General features: G+C 37.3%; 1 protein-coding gene across 1 annotated transcript in view; it reads right to left on the reverse strand.

The window, feature by feature from the left end:
- GMPS (guanine monophosphate synthase) overlaps positions 1–16,126 on the reverse strand; it is a 55,386-nt gene that overhangs the window by 14,813 nt on the left and 24,447 nt on the right. Inside the window, exons 3-9 of the mRNA XM_066258330.1 lie at positions 14,205–14,319; positions 7,753–7,850; positions 6,441–6,544; positions 5,619–5,812; positions 5,236–5,401; positions 2,655–2,806; positions 1,294–1,467 (exon numbers count right to left, since the gene is read on the reverse strand). Of these exons, the coding sequence (XP_066114427.1) occupies positions 1,294–1,467; positions 2,655–2,806; positions 5,236–5,401; positions 5,619–5,812; positions 6,441–6,544; positions 7,753–7,850; positions 14,205–14,319 (1,003 nt within the window). The remainder of the gene's footprint in view (positions 1–1,293; positions 1,468–2,654; positions 2,807–5,235; positions 5,402–5,618; positions 5,813–6,440; positions 6,545–7,752; positions 7,851–14,204; positions 14,320–16,126) is intronic.

A 16,126-nucleotide genomic window follows, 5' to 3' on the forward strand; every position in this document is an offset into this window, starting at 1 on the left:
CCAAGGCTCCATTGGAGCAAAGATGGCCCGGGCACTGGGGATGGCTCCTTGGCCTTGGCCCCAGGCGCTAGAGTGGCTCTGGTCGCGGCAGAGCGACGCCCCGGAGGGGCAGAGCATCGCCCCCTGGTGGGCAGAGCTTCGCCCCTGGTGGGCGTGCCGGGTGGATCCCGGTCGGGCGCATGCGGGAGTCTGTCTGTCTCTCCCCATTTCCAGCTTCAGAAAAATACAAAAAAAAAACAACTAGTAACCAAAATGACATAGAAAACAAAGAGTAACATATTACTGGCTTTCACTGTTGTCTTTTAACTTAGATTTAAAAATCACTTTTTGAAACTTCATTTTTTCCTGTGTTTTTATAGGCATTAGAGAAACATGTTAGTGAGTTTATCTTAATCTGAGACACATTTTTAAACATAAACCTTTTAAATACAAATAAATCAAGGCAAACCTACCCACCAACTAATATAGTTCTCATTAGAATACAAGGTAAGTTGAAAATATACTAGTGTTTCATAAAAGTCTCCAAATGATACCATCAAGAGAATGAAAAGACCACCCACAGAAAGCAGATCACATATCTTACAAAGGATATATAATTAGAACATAAAAAGAACACTTACAATTCAATAAAAGATAAACCAATTTAAACAAAAGCAAAAGATCTGAACTGATATTTCCCCAAGAAGATACAGAAACAGCCAACTAGCACATGGAAAGATACTTAACATCATTAGTGACTGAGGAAATGCAAATCAAAACCATAATGAGATACCACTATACATTCACTAAGATGCCCAAAATAGTGACAGATAGATCATTCACAGACATTATGATAGCTACTACTAAAACAACAAAAAATAACAAGTGTTGTCAAAGTGTGTAAAAATTAGAAACTTGGCATTGTTGATGGGAATATAATATGGAAATAATATAAAAAATTTAAGGAAGCTTCAAAAATCCCACTTTTTGGTATATATCCAAAAGAATTGAAAGCTGGGTCTGCAAGAAATATTTGCAAATCCACATTCAAAGAACAATTCACAATAGCCAAAGGTGGAAGCAATCAAATGTCTACTAACAGGTAAATGAATAAACAAAATATGTATATACACACAAAAGAATTAGGAGAAAAAGGTGGCTGTTGTTTAGTGGTATAGAGTTTCAGTTTTACAAGAAGAAAGCTATGGAAACCCGTTTCACAACAATGCAAATACAACTCACACTATCAAACTATACACTTAAATGGTTAAGGGAGGAAAGAGGCTTTATAGGAAAATTCACATAAGTTTTTACCTCTTCTCTCAACTTTCTGATAAGCTCTGTGTCATTGTGATGGGTTTTGATGAGTTCAGCTTTGTCACTTGCAACAAGAGATGCACTTTCAATTAGATCAGGCCGTAAAGTACCTTGTGCAAGGAAAACCTCCTCAGGTTTTAGGTTCATTTCTCCAATAACTTCATTGGCAATCTATAACCAACAGGAGTAAAACAGCCTTTTAAAAGGTGAATCTTTTTGACAGCAAAATATTATATTTTCAGCTAAATTTTTTATAGTCCTGTGCAATACTGACTAGATAAAATCCACCAACTCCCAAAATAAATCCCTTTAAAAACATGTTGTCCCTGGGTTAGTTTGGCTCAGCAGTACACCGTCAGCCTGGACTGTGGAAGTCCCGGGTTTGATTCCTGACCAGGGCACACAGGAGAAGCGCCCATCTGCTTCTCCACCCCTCCCCCCTCTCCTTTCTCTCTGTCTCTCTCTTCCCCTCCTGCAGCCAAGCCTCCATTGGAGCAAAGCTGGCCCGGAAGCTAAGGATGGTTCCATGGCCTCCACCTCAGGCACTAACATGGCACAGATTGCAGCGGAGCAAGAGCCACAGATGGGCAGAGCATTGCCCCCAGTGGGCATGCCCGGTGGATCAAGGTTGGGCGCATGCAGGAGTCTGTCTCTAAACCTCCCTGCTTCTCACTTCAGAAAAATACAAAAACAAACAAAAGAATATATGTTCTTTAAAAAACATGCTTTAGCCTGACCAGGAAGTGGTGCAATGGATAGAGCGTCGGACTGAGACACAGAGGACCCAAGTTCAAAACCCCTAGGTTGCCAGCTTGAGTGCGGGCTCATCTGATTTAAGCACAGCTCACCAGCTTGAACCCAAGGTCGCTGGCTTGAGCAAGGGGTCACTCAGTCTGCTGAAGCCCCCCGGTCAAGGCACATATGAGAAAGCAATCACTGAACAACTAGGCAGCTGCAACAAAGAATGGATGCTTCTCATCTCTCTCCCTTCCTGTCTGTCTGTCCCTATCTGTCCTTCTCTCTGTCTCTGAGTCACAAAAAAATAAAAAAGAACATGCTTTAATATGATTCAAAAACATGTGTAGACTTTTCCTCCAAAAGCTAAACACTAACAACTGAAATACAGAAAGTCTAGAATCAACTGAAAATATCTATTCTTAGTTAAAACAATAGCACAACCTAAGTATACACATTTTTTAAATATAAAAGTTTTACTAGTCTATATAATACAGCAAAACTCTTAGCTAAACAAAAAATCAAAATTAATCAGCAAACCTGGTTATTTGATATGACAAGGAAAAACAAACACTTAAATTCATATAAAAAATACTACACGTTGTGAATATTAAAAAAGGTACCTTAACAAAAGTATCCCCAATGATTTTTCTTTTCTCCTCAGGACTTGTAGTCATATTTAATGTTTTACTAATTCTTTTTCGTGGAGTTCTGTCTTCATCTGATATTGGTAGAGTTGTTGTTCCATTGTAGAAAGAATGAGCAGCATTTATCACTGGGAAAGAGAGCAGAAACATGTTTTAATCAAAAAGGTTTTAAAAATTATACTAACAAATCAAACTATAGAAAAAAAACATAGATCCTTTAGTCTCCCAATAATTTGTCTGCATATAACCAGGACTACCAATAAACCATGATTAATAATAAAGTCTACACAGGCACTCTTTAAATTTTATTCTTTAGTGAGTCCTATGACATTTAATGATCTAGGTTCATGATATCTTAAATTATGCTGGTTGGTTTTCTTCTATTCAGTGTTCCACAATTGCAACAAGCAAAAGTGACAGCAAAATACATGGTCCTACAGGAGTTAAAAGAATGGTTCATACACAGGAAGTTCTCAACTTCTGAGAACTACAAATTAACTTGTCTCTTGAAAAACTATGTTCATGACATCATATGTTTAGTATTCAAATACTGACTGAGCTCTCCATTTGGTAATAAGGCTAAACAACTGGTGGGCTTCACTGTAAGATGACGAGGCAGTTGGCTATTTCATTGGGGAACTGCCAGAGAATTTGTGGGTCTTTTCTCTTAAGCTCCTCAATTATTCCAGAGAAGACACCTCCAATTTCCTGCCTATCAATAGTAGAACAAGGAAGTGGTGGCGGAGGGAGTCACCATTCAGTATATAAATTTCTACTTAATCCTACTGTTTTCATGTATAATCCCCCTTCAATTATGCCTGGTATTGATATGTCCAAGTCCAAAGCCTCTCCTGTTTAGCCTCTTTGGAGAATAAATCTCATCTTCTGATGGAGAGGGATAGCAGCAATTTGTTCCTGTGTTATGGAAAAGAATCTGCTTCCCAGATTTCCAACCAATTTCCTTTTGGCTCAACCCCAGAACAATATCCCACAAGAAAGCCAAGACTTCCAATTCCTGTGCCTCCCAGAAACCTTGCATTTTACTGGCTTCCTTCTCTTACCCCCACCCAATGTTTCAGAGTCCTACATTCTACTGTCAGTTATTAGGACAGATGCAGGTTTTTGTGGGGCTAAAAATTTTTACAGTTTGGAGGCCCCTTTCAAGGAAAAGAATAACAAATCAAGTATTTAAAACACCGCAGGTTAATGCTAGGATGGCTAAGATGAACTTAACTATACATAGAAACACCTACATGTCACATGTATACAGGCATACCTCGTTTCACTGCACTCTGCTTCACTGCAGCTCACAGATGTTACATTTCTACAAATTGAAAACAAGACCCTCCACCAGCAGAATATGTACCTCACTTTGCTACATGGTCTGGAATGGAGCTCAGCCTCTCTCAGGCATGCCTGTGCTACTAGACCCAAATGAAATGTACACTTAACTCACCTTTTAAACTTTTTTTAATTGAAGTTATCGGGGGGCACTGGTAACAAAATTATACAGGTTTCAGGTGCACAATTCTACAACACATCATCTGTAAGCTTTGCGTTCACCGCCCCAAATCTAATCCCAAAATGCCCATGGCCATTCAAATACCACCCAATAGAGAGTAAGTTAGAGTGAGAAAACAAAGTCAACTTAATTAACTACAAATTATTAAAATATCTCACTTGCAAATTTCATAGAAATATATGACTGTGTGAATACTAAAGTCCCTCCCAGGAGTTTGGAAAGGTTTGGTTTGGGAGGGCTTGAGAAACTTGAACTTCATTAGCTTTAGCGATAATCTACTTTATCCATCTGCTTTCTCCTTTCCAGCATTTTGGTGAAACCATTAGTCCTAGCCCCACCCCTCTATTCTTGTCCTGTGGCATTACACTTGTTTCATGTCCATGTCATTATAGCGAAACTTCAAAAGGAGAAATAGATTTGTCTTCGTTTCATATTTAACTATGTCTTCATTTTATTTATATTCAACCTCTTGGCATCAATTTTAATTAATTCAGTAATATATATGTTTTGTATCATTAAACTATTGACTCAATTTTACTCTAACTACTGATTATACTTTGTTTTAAAAAAAAGATTTCCACAAATGTAAATGCAGTTATGACCTAAGAAGTTATCAGTGGTCTAAAAAAAAGTGACTTTAGATTTTTCAGTCCTCTTCTCCCTAAAAGCCTTTGTTTGTAAAATAATGTGTATATTTATACCTGTTGTAGGTCGGCTTGGGTATTCTCATGCACAAATAGTATGGGTGGGAAAAGACAACAAAAGAAAGAGAATGAGTAGAAGAGTACAAGGAGAGCTGGAGAATGGTAACCTACTCATCCATATAGAACCTTAGGAATAATTCAGTTTCTAAGTTTATCCTGGGACCCCTCCTGAACCAGAAATAATTATAATATAAAAATAACAAATATTTCCAATCATGAGATTGGGAAAACCGTACTTGGTTAAGGCAATGTGCTTACTTAAAACCATAGGGTTAGATTTGAATAAACAAGTCTTGATATGCAAATTAACTTTTCTGGAATTCATTAATACCTTTGACCTGAATTCCAAGTTTTTTGAGGGCCTCTTCTACAGACTGGCTTTCCCTTTTTCTCATAAAGCCATTATCAATGTGCACAGCAATGACTTGATCTTGGTTCAAAGCACGATTCAGCAAAGCTGTACAAACTGTTGAGTCTACTCCACCACTGAGCAAAACCTAGAGGGCGAAATCAAGAGAAAAATCAAATTCAGTACTATAAGCAAAAAGAAAATAAAAACTATCAGCTTCAAATATTACCTAAAAACACTGTATCAAAGGAATGTATGGTAACTGCAAAAGCTCACAGAGCACAGGATCCTCAGTCATCACTGAAGGGCTAGATGCCAAGGAAGCCAGCTCTGAGTTCTAGGATTAGTGACATAAATTTGCTTACCAAAACTTTTGATGTGCCTACTCTCTCTTTGATCTCTCGAATGCACTCAAGTTCTCTGTTCTGCACAGTGAAGGTCCCACTGCACCCGGCAATATCATAGAGGAAGTTCTTCAGTATTACTTTCCCATTTTCTGTAAGGCCAACTTCAGGGTGGAACTGTGCTCCATATAATTTTTTAGATTCATTTGCTATACCTTTACACAGGAAAAAATAAATCACAAATTAAAACTTTTTCATATTGAAAAGACTCAACTAGGCCCTGGTCGGTTAGCTTGGCCCAGCATGTGGAGGTCTCAAATTCAATCTCCGGTCAGGGCACATAGAAGTGACCATCCGCTTCTCTCTCTCCCCTTCTCTCTCTTCTCCTCCCATAGCCAGTGGCTCTATTGGTTCAAGCATCGGCCCCGGGCACTGATGATAGCTCAGAGGGTCCAAGCATTAGCCTTAGGTGCAAAAAATAACTTGATTGATTCAAGCATCAGCCCCCAGACAGGAGCTGCCAGGTGGATTCCGATCAGGGTGCATATGGGAGTCTGTTTTACTATCTCTTCAAAAAAAAAAAATAAGACTCAACTAGCACCCACAGTAATTCCTCATAATTTTTTCCTCTATAAACATAAAAATTGATATGAATTACTTAGATTTTTAGCAATAGGAAAAAAAACTAATCAACATAAAAATTCTAGTATCATAATCTTTATAAAAGTCTTCCTCCTTATGTAGCAGTTAGTGACAGTAAAATAAGTTCTACAGAGATTTCACAATAACCTCACTTTAGACAAATTTTGAAAAATAAAATCTACAAAAGTTTTAGAATTTCACCTGCCACAATGTTCCCAGAACGTGCCACAACCTTGAATCCATCAGCTACTTTGTCTACACTATCTCCATGGGTAAGCAAAACAATTTCTTCCTTCTGAAGGCCCCTAAACATACAAAAAGTAAAACACAATGTATAAATATCTTAAAGACATAATTTATGGGTTCTTTTGCTTTGATTTTTTCCAGCTTTATTGAAATATCATTGACAAATAACACTGTGTAAGTTTAGGGTGTACAATGTAATTATATATAGTGAAATGTTAACCACAGTAAGGTTAGTTACCACATCCATCACTTCACATAGTAACCATTTTTCGTGTATGGTGAGAACATTTAAAATCTACTCTCTTCAAGCATACAATACAGTGTTGTTACCTGTAGTCACAATGCTGTACCTTCGCTCCCCAGAACTTATTCATCTTGAAGTTTGTTTTTTTGTGTTAGAAGTACTGGTTTGCCATATGTATAGATCAAGAAAATAGAAATAAATATGTAATAGCGCAGCACTGCTGGAATTTAAATTTATTCTATCCATTATAAATAAAGCCAATAAAAGAATATCAAATATAGGTCAAAAAAGAAGCAAATAAGTAACCAAATAGTCCATCAAAATGGGTTTTACCCCAAACATGGAAAAAACCCAAAAAAGAAAGTGACTAAAACTTAAGTTTTCTGGTCTTTTATAAAACTGAATGAAAACGCAGTGACTTTTTTTTTAAAGGCAGAAGATAAATAATTCTAGGAAGCTAGTGAACAGTTCATTCATCAATTTTAAATAGATCAAAGCTATATACCTAACATATTATTATGTAGCAATAAAATCAATTAATATATTCACTGTATTAAAAAAATAGTGTAGCAGGTACAGTTATGTTCATGTTCATAAAGGAGAGACAAAGCACATATGAAGTAATGAACCCAACAAATGGGGGGCTTGCTAAAGAAGTATCCAGCAAAAAAATGCCAGATGAAGGACAGTTTAAAACAGTATCCATTCGCAACATCTAGCTTCCATGTTTAGAATCACACTCCGCACCAAGGAGTAAAAAGAAAGAACTACAAATGTTAGTTAGCGTCACAAAATGTCACTCCAAATAGGTGTTCAAGACCGCAGAGGTGCTTTTAAATTATGCAGTTAAGTGCTTTCCTTATTCTGAGTTGGCATCACTACCTCCTTGGCCATCTTGACACACAACTAGAGGACAAATACTATTATTAGCCACCACTGTGGCCTTGATTGTGTCCAACTCTAAAGTGTAACAATACCAACTTCAATCTACTATCATTCTTATTCATCTAAAAAATCTAATACCTGAATAGTGAGCATGAGTTATCCACACTAATACTGAAGACTCCATCTTCTCTAATACTTTTTTTGTGCACAGTACCTCCAAACACTTTATTCATCATCTATTCAAAGAGAAAATAAATTAATATAAACATAAATCAAAAGAAAATTACCCATTTTATTATGCTAATTTAATAACTTAGAGTCCTCATTTTCAGGATCTAGTGTTTGTGCCCAAAAAAATAAAGGAAGTTTGATAAATGTAGATAACTTGGCATTATTATTGATATATATAATTATACAGTTATTTAAGAGACATAAAACAAAACTACACTAAAAATCTGACCTGAGGTTAATTTCAATTAAGCACTGGCAGGTTTCTCATTTACTGTACTTTAATTAATTCATGTTAAAAATAGATTTAACGCTTTAATCTGAATTCAATTTAAAAGCATTTTAAAAGGTAATCTGAGCTTAGAGAAGACTAAACAACAAGAAGAGGCATGGCATTAAAACTAGACAGGGATAAATTCTTCCAAGCTGTTTAATCTGTAGCCCCAGAGGAATAGTCTAAAACCTATTCTTCAAAACCATCACCAAAATGCTACCCTCTACATCAGTGATAGTCAACCTGGTCCCTACGGCCCACTAGTGGGTGTTCCAGCTTTCATGGTGGGTGGTAGTGGAGAAACCAAAGTATAAATAGAAAGATAGATTTAACTATAGTAAGTTGTTTTACAGAGACTTATTCTGCCAAACTTAGCAAGAATCTGACATAAAGTACTTGGTAAATAATTATTATTATATGCTTTAACTTGCTGTAACTCTGCTTTATAAATTTTATAAAATAAAGTTACTTCCCTACTTTATAAATCACCATTACTGTGGAACCAGTGGGCGGTTAGAAAATTTTACTACTAACAGAAATACAAAAGTGGGCGGTAGGTATAAAAAGGTTGACAACCCCTGCTCTACATTCTCCTCTTAGACATCACAATAACCTTCCTACAGTAAAGGTTTGGGTTAAGCCTATCAAGAAAAAAATTTGCCAAACCTTGTTTAACCCAATACAGACATACCTCGTTTTTACTACACTCACTTTATTGCTCACAGATGTTGCCCCTCCCCCCTTTTTTAAGAAATTGAAGGCAGCAAAAGATTATGACTCATTTATTGTGGTGGCCTGGAACTAAACCTGTGATATCTGTGAGACACAGCTGTAGCAATATTAGTTACTAAAATATAAATATAAATTAGCTACTGACATATAAATCATGTTAGTCCATGACTGAATTCTTCAATGGCTCTTTAGCATTTATAGCAAGGACTGGTAAATTTTTCCTATAAATGGCCAGAGAGTATTTTATAGCCTTTGCAGGTCCTGTCTCTGAAGCAATTATTCAAACTCTTGCCATTGTAGCACAAAAGCATCTATAGACAATACTGAAAGTAAGAAATGTCGCTGTGTTCAAATAAAACTTTATTTATAGACACTGAAATTTGAATTTCATTTTTCATGTCATAAAATATAATTTGCTTAAAAAAAATTTCCAACCATTTAAAAACATAAAAACCATTCTTAGCCTGCAGAACATAAAACAAAAAACAGGACCTGATCGATGATGGCACAGTAAATAAAGCACTGATTGATCTGGCTGAGGTCCCAGGTTCAAAACCCCAAGGTCACAGGCTTGAGCGTGGGACATTCAACATGATCCCATGGTTGCTGGCTTGAGCCCAAGGTGGCTCACTCAGCTAGGACCCCTGCCCCCCACCCTGTGCCAACCCGGTCAAGGCACATATGAGAAACAATCACCAAATAACTAAAGTACTGCAACTACAAGTAATCATTAAATTATATCCTAGGGCAAAAGTATACTTTAAAAATAAGTCAGCCAATTTCAATGTTCAATGCAATCGCGATGCAGGCTCTTCTAAAATATGTGTATTTGTTAAAATATTACGTGAAAAAATCTAAAAAGTTGTTATCCAAGTCAAATTCATAATTACCATTTGGCTTTTCAGAGAACATTAACAGAGAAAAACAAGCCTTGTACTATGCAATGCTTGTTTGCCTATAGAAGTATCTATTGTTGTAAACTGTTTACTTTACACATTTTTGTTTTGTTTTGTGACAGGGACAGAGAGAGAAAGAGAGGAACAGACAGGGACAGAGATGAGAAGCATCAATTCTTTTTTGTGGCACCCTAGCTGTCCACTGATTGATCTCTCATACGTGCCCCGACCAGGGGGCTACAGCAGACTGAAGACCCTTTGCTCAATCCAGCAACCTTGGGCTCAAGCTGGTGAGCTTTGCTCAAACCAGATGAGCCCGCGCTGAAGCTGGCAACTTCGGGGATTCGAACCTGGCTCCATCCACTGTGCTACCACCAGGTCAGGCTACACAATTTTAATGATCAGTATTTCCTCTACATCAAAGTGAATAGCCATAACAATTAGCAAGATATAAAGTCTGGTAAAGCTGTGTTTCAGACCAGTGATACTTAATATCCTACTCTTGCATCAAAAATAGAAAAATATTAACTTTTTTATTTTGGTGACAGAAAGAGGGACAGACAGGGATAGACTGGAAGGGAGAGAGATAAGCAGCATCAATTCTTTGTTGCGACACCTTAGTTCAGTGGTTCTAAAACTTTTGAAGTCGGGCACATTTAAAATCCTACAAATAATTGTAGGCGCACTATATACAAATTTCTGAGAAATATGTTATAATAATTAAGTCAAATATTAAAAAAAAATTTATAAAGTTCGTTCAAGTGTGCTTTTATGGTAAGTAAATGAAATAAATATGACAAAATTAAATGTATTCTGACATTAAAAAACACTTTTATGTTACATTTTTTGTTATGCTTTTTAGAATTCGTAAAAAAGAGAAATTAAAAATAAAAAAAACGACAAAAAAGTTATCTTTTTATAAAGTTATCTTTTTAAATATATAAAAGTTGCCCTGGCCGGTTGGCTCAGCGGTAGAGCGTCGGCCTAGCGTGCGGAGGACCCGGGTTCGATTCCCGGCCAGGGCACACAGGAGAAGCGCCCATTTGCTTCTCCACCACTCCGCCGCGCTTTCCTCTCTGTCTCTCTCTTCCCCTCCCGCAGCCAAGGCTCCATTGGAGCAAAGATGGCCCGGGCGCTGGGGATGGCTCTGTGGCCTCTGCCTCAGGCGCTAGAGTGGCTCTGGTCGCAACATGGCGACACCCAGGATGGGCAGACAGAGCATCGCCCCTGGTGGGCAGAGCGTCGCCCCTGGTGGGCGTGCCGGGTGGATCCCGGTCGGGCGCATGCGGGAGTCTGTCTGACTGTCTCTCCGTTTCCAGCTTCAGAAAAGTGAAAAAAAAAAAAATAAATAAATAAATAAATAAATAAATAAATAAATAAATAAAAGTTATCTTTTTATATATTATCTTTTTATAAATCTTACATTCTTAGTAAGACTTAGTAAATTCGGCAGGTCCCAGTCCAAATATGTTAAGTTTTTTCATTCTTGTGTTCATGAGAAACATGAGCCTGATGTGTCCTAGCGATTTCTTCAATCTTTGGGCATATATTTGAAAGGCAAACTCTCATTTCCTCGTCAATACATTGAAAAATTCCTCTCTTTTTACTCTTGTGTTGAGTACAGAAAACACCCACCATACATATCATCTTAACTTTACACCAAACAAAGGATAGAAGAAACTTGCCTCCAGTCTTTCCAGGGAACATGGGGGGTAGTGTAAACAATCCAGCACTACAGCTTAACAGCCATTTGCAACCTCATCAGGCAAGTGAGGTGGGGGGTTGGACAGACTGTCAGCTTACAGCCAATTCCCCACACCTCTGTTCCCCAAAAATCTAAACTCCAAAAACCCTGTTGGTTTTCTGATCCCCAAAAGGCACATATTTCTCTGAAATACCATAGGGCACACCTAGAAATCTTCTAGGGCGCACACGTGCACCCTGGCGCAAACTTTGAGAACCACTGCCATAGTTTCTTCTCATTGATTTCTTTCTCATATGTGCCTTCACTGGGGGGGGGGGGGGGGGGGAGGGTGCCACAGCAGACCAAGTAACCCCTTGCTCAAGCCAGTGACCTTGGGCTCAAGCTGGTGAGACTTGATCAAACCAGATGAGCCCACGTTCGTGCTCAAAGTGGTGACCTTGGGTTTTGAACCTGGGTCTTCTGTCTTCTGTGTTCCAGTCCGATGCTCTAGCCACTGTCCCACTGCCTGGTCAGACAAAATACTCACATTCTTATGTGAACATTTATTTATACTTCTTTTCTTCACTCTAGAGTCAGAAGAAAATATATTGGTCTGTTCACTTTCTACCTTTTAAACAGCTTCCCTCTGTGCAATATTCACATTAAAACACAATATTTTCAACCAGCCTTTTTTTAAAAAAATGTCTGTTTTGCCCACTTACTAAAACTTAAATTATGTTCAACCCAAAGACTTAAAACAACTCAGTCACTGGGAGAAAGAACACAATGTCTTTATTAAGCCATATATACAAGAAACTAAAAATTAACAGATAACTCTCAATAATCAATTAAGGAGGACCAGAACATCATGAGGAAGTTAAAAGGCTGGTATTTTAATTAATACCAATTCCATTTTGCTCCATTAGGTTCTCATAATTAGATTAATTCCACTTGTATTCTGATCCTATTCTCCCTTTCTAAGCTGAAAGGTGGTCAAAATAATTCATAAACAAGTGAATCCACAGAAACTATATTTATTCTGCTATTCTTATCATGGCAGAAACGAGTTAAAAAGAGGTATATTGCTTCTGACACTAGAAAAGGCAAAATATTCTAATGTCAGTTAATAACATTGTATTATTCAGGGAATACTTTCCCAGCTAATTCAATTTTCAGATAATCTGGTTAAATAAACTATAGTGTTAAAATTTTTCTCAAATAAAAAATCATTTTGCTTATAATCATAGGGATAACTTTTCTTAAATGTATTTATTTATATTTCCACCAACTTAGTAATCTTTCTGAATAAATCATTCCTTGATAAGTGAGAATTTAGCATGTTACCGGAAAAGTATTATTTTTCTATCACGTTATTAAATAATCACATTCTACTTGTCTGGTAAGCCTATACTACTTAAAAATAGAGAGAAAAAATGGTTCTAAAAGAGCCAAAATAGATTTCTAAACATTTAACTCATTAGGAGAATGGTTTATCTTGGGATCTCAATTAGTTCCTATTTAGTCCTGCTTTTGTAAGCTCCAAGGTACAAACAATTACTAATATTATAGTGGAGACACCTGCCAGAGACCATCATAACTACAATAATCAAAATCTACATCACGTGTCATGGCACAAATCAGTATTGTCTATCTCCTCCTAACGATATGCTCTAGGAAGACTATAACATCACCTTTGCGTTAATCCTGCCAAAAATATATGGCCTAAATTAACAATGAAGAAACATCAAACAAACCAAAGTTGAGGGATATTCTGAAAAGTATGGTAACTTAAAAAAATCACTGTCTAGGACTAGATCATGAAAGAAGGAAAGACTAAGGAAGGGGTCCAAACTAAAGGAGTCTAAAAAGTAATTACAACTTAAATGCAAGAGTCCTGGACTGGATCCAGGACTTATGAGGGACATTAATGAGAAAAACAGTGCAATGTGAATGAGGTCTGGAATAGATGCTAACACTGGATCAGCGTTAACTTCTGATTTTTATAGTTGTACTGTGGTTATGTAGAAGAGAGTCTTGGTACTTAGGAAATACAAGTAAAGGACACCAAGTAAAGGACACCATGTCTACAATTTACTCTGAAATGATTAAAAATGTCAACATTTGGGGAACTGTGCAAAAGTATACAGGAACTGGGCCTGACCAGGCTGTGGCGAAGTGGATAGAGTGTTGGACTGGGATGTGGAGGACCCAGGTTCAAGACCCCAAGGTCACTAGCTTGAGCGAGGGCTAACTGGTTTGAGCAAGGCTCACCAGCTTGGACCCAAGGTCGCTGGCTCGAGCAAGGGGTCACTCAATCTGCTGAAGGCCTACGGTCAAGGCACATATGAGAAAGCAATCAATGAACAACTAAGGAACTGCAATGAAGAACTGATGTTTCTCATCTCTCTCCCTTCCTGTCTGTCTGTCCCTATCTGTCCCTCTCTCTGATTTTCTCTATCTCTGCCACAAAAAAAAAAGTATACAGGAACTGTGTGTACTATTTCTGCTACTTTTCTGTAAATTGGAATGTCTAAGTTGTTTTTATTTGTAATGGATAGTATTTTGTTGTATGCAGCAATATAGTTACCTTTCTGAAAATAGATTCCCATTCAGGTCAGTTCTGCCATGCATAAACAATTCATAAACAGTTGTCATATACACAAATTATGTCATACAACTAAATATCCTAAATAATCTAAGGACAGAAAATACTAATAAGAGTCTCAAACAGAATAAAATTAAGTCAACTATTAAAGCAAATTCAGATGTACTGTACCTGCATGCCATAGCAAATTCCAAGAACAGGCTTGCCAATGGTGAATATTGCTGGATCAAACCAGGGAGCATCTTCTGCATACACAGAATTAGGTCCTCCAGAGATGATAATAGCACTATGGATTTAAAGAAGAGAGTGAAGAATCTCTAACTGCTATTTTTTTTAATATTTATTTTATTAATTTTAAAGAGAAGAAGGAAGAGAGTGAGAGATAGGAACATCAATCTGTTCCGGTATGTGCCCTGACATGGGACCAAACTGGGAACCTCTGTGCTTCAGGACAATGCTCTAACCAACCAAGCTATCCCGCCAGCTAAATTTTATTTACTCTATTGCAATGTGTAGTAACTTCAATTCAACATTCACTTGTTAAAAGGCAAAACCTTCCAAATATATAAATACCAATGTTTCTATCTATGAAGGTGGCATAAATTTGTTTTGTTTTTCTCATCAATGGAGGAAGTAAATGAGAATTCCAAAAGGAGATGAAGGAAAAATATAGGTCCTTCTGGGAGACAAGGAGTAAAGCAGGTCACAAAAGGATGACTAAAGCTATTATAAGGCCCTGGATGACCGAGAGCCTAATATTCTACAATGAAGGATGGCAGAATGTGAAGAACTACCTAACTTAGCCTGTTTAAAACTTGTCCAACACTTCCAACCATTTTACTGGAGACCCAGGAAAGGGAGCTAACACCACTTTTGCCACATATGCCCTGCTCCCAGAACCGAAGTCAGTATTGTAACTTGGCTACGCTATAATTCACAGAGCTTTCCACGGGTTAACTTGAGAAACAAACTATTAGTATAACAGAAGCTACAAATTTAGGCCTGTTTCTCCCCAGATCACTGATACATCAAATTTGGCCCTTAGTATTCACTCAAAAAAAATTAGAACATTTTAATACTATTATAAATTTTAACATAAAAATTCTGTTTTCTGGATTTTATTTTTTAAAAAAGAAGGGAGCCTGAACAGGCAGTGGCGCAGCGGATAGAGCATCAGATTGGGCTGCAGAGGACCCAGGTTTAAAACCCCGAGGTTGCCGCCTTGAGTGTGGGGTCACTGGCTTGAGCAAGAGGTCACTCACTCTGCTGTAGTCCCCCAGTCAAGCACATATGAGAGAGCAGTCAATAAACACCTAAGGTGCCATAATAAAGAACTGATGTTTCTCATCTCTCTCCTTGCCTGTCTGTCCCTATCTGTCCCTCACTCTTTCTCTTGTGCGCGCGCGCACACACACACACACACACACACACAAAACAAGGCCTTCACTCTCACATGGCTACAAATAACTAGAACCATGGAGACCTGCACTGTCACACTCCATGTACTGTCTAGTTTATCACACATGCCCACTTATATAGTATAGGCACACTTTACTCAATTTAAGGTATTCTCAGACTCAAGTTTGAGTTTCAAGAATCCTGATTTATCTATATTTCTAAGGGAAAATGCATTCTGAGATCTAACTAAAATCTATTTATAAACAAATCTAGATTACAATTAACTTTATAATTAATGACTGGCTGCCATATAAAAACATAAAACTAACAAGTCAAATTCATAAAAATTACTCAGCAAATTAGAGAATTTATATTTCTATTTATTAAGTTTATTGGAGTAACAGTGGTTAGTAACATTATATAAATTTCAAGTGTATAATCTTATAGTATATCATCTGCACATTACACTGTGTGCTCACCACCCAAAGTCTAGTCTCTGTCACCATAAATTTGACCCCCTTAACTCTCTTCATCTTCCCCCTACACCCCAGGCATTTAAAAAATTTATATAACAATAATTTAAGTGAGCTCAAAAACCCCATTCTTTGACCTCTGCACTTGTAACATGAACTACGTTATAAATCGTTACCCTATCTTTTTCAAAAAGAAAATGAAGACAACCTGCTCATAACATC

The sequence above is a fragment of the Saccopteryx bilineata genome, chromosome 2 (assembly GCF_036850765.1).
Source record: "Saccopteryx bilineata isolate mSacBil1 chromosome 2, mSacBil1_pri_phased_curated, whole genome shotgun sequence".
Lineage (NCBI taxonomy): Eukaryota > Metazoa > Chordata > Mammalia > Chiroptera > Emballonuridae > Saccopteryx > Saccopteryx bilineata.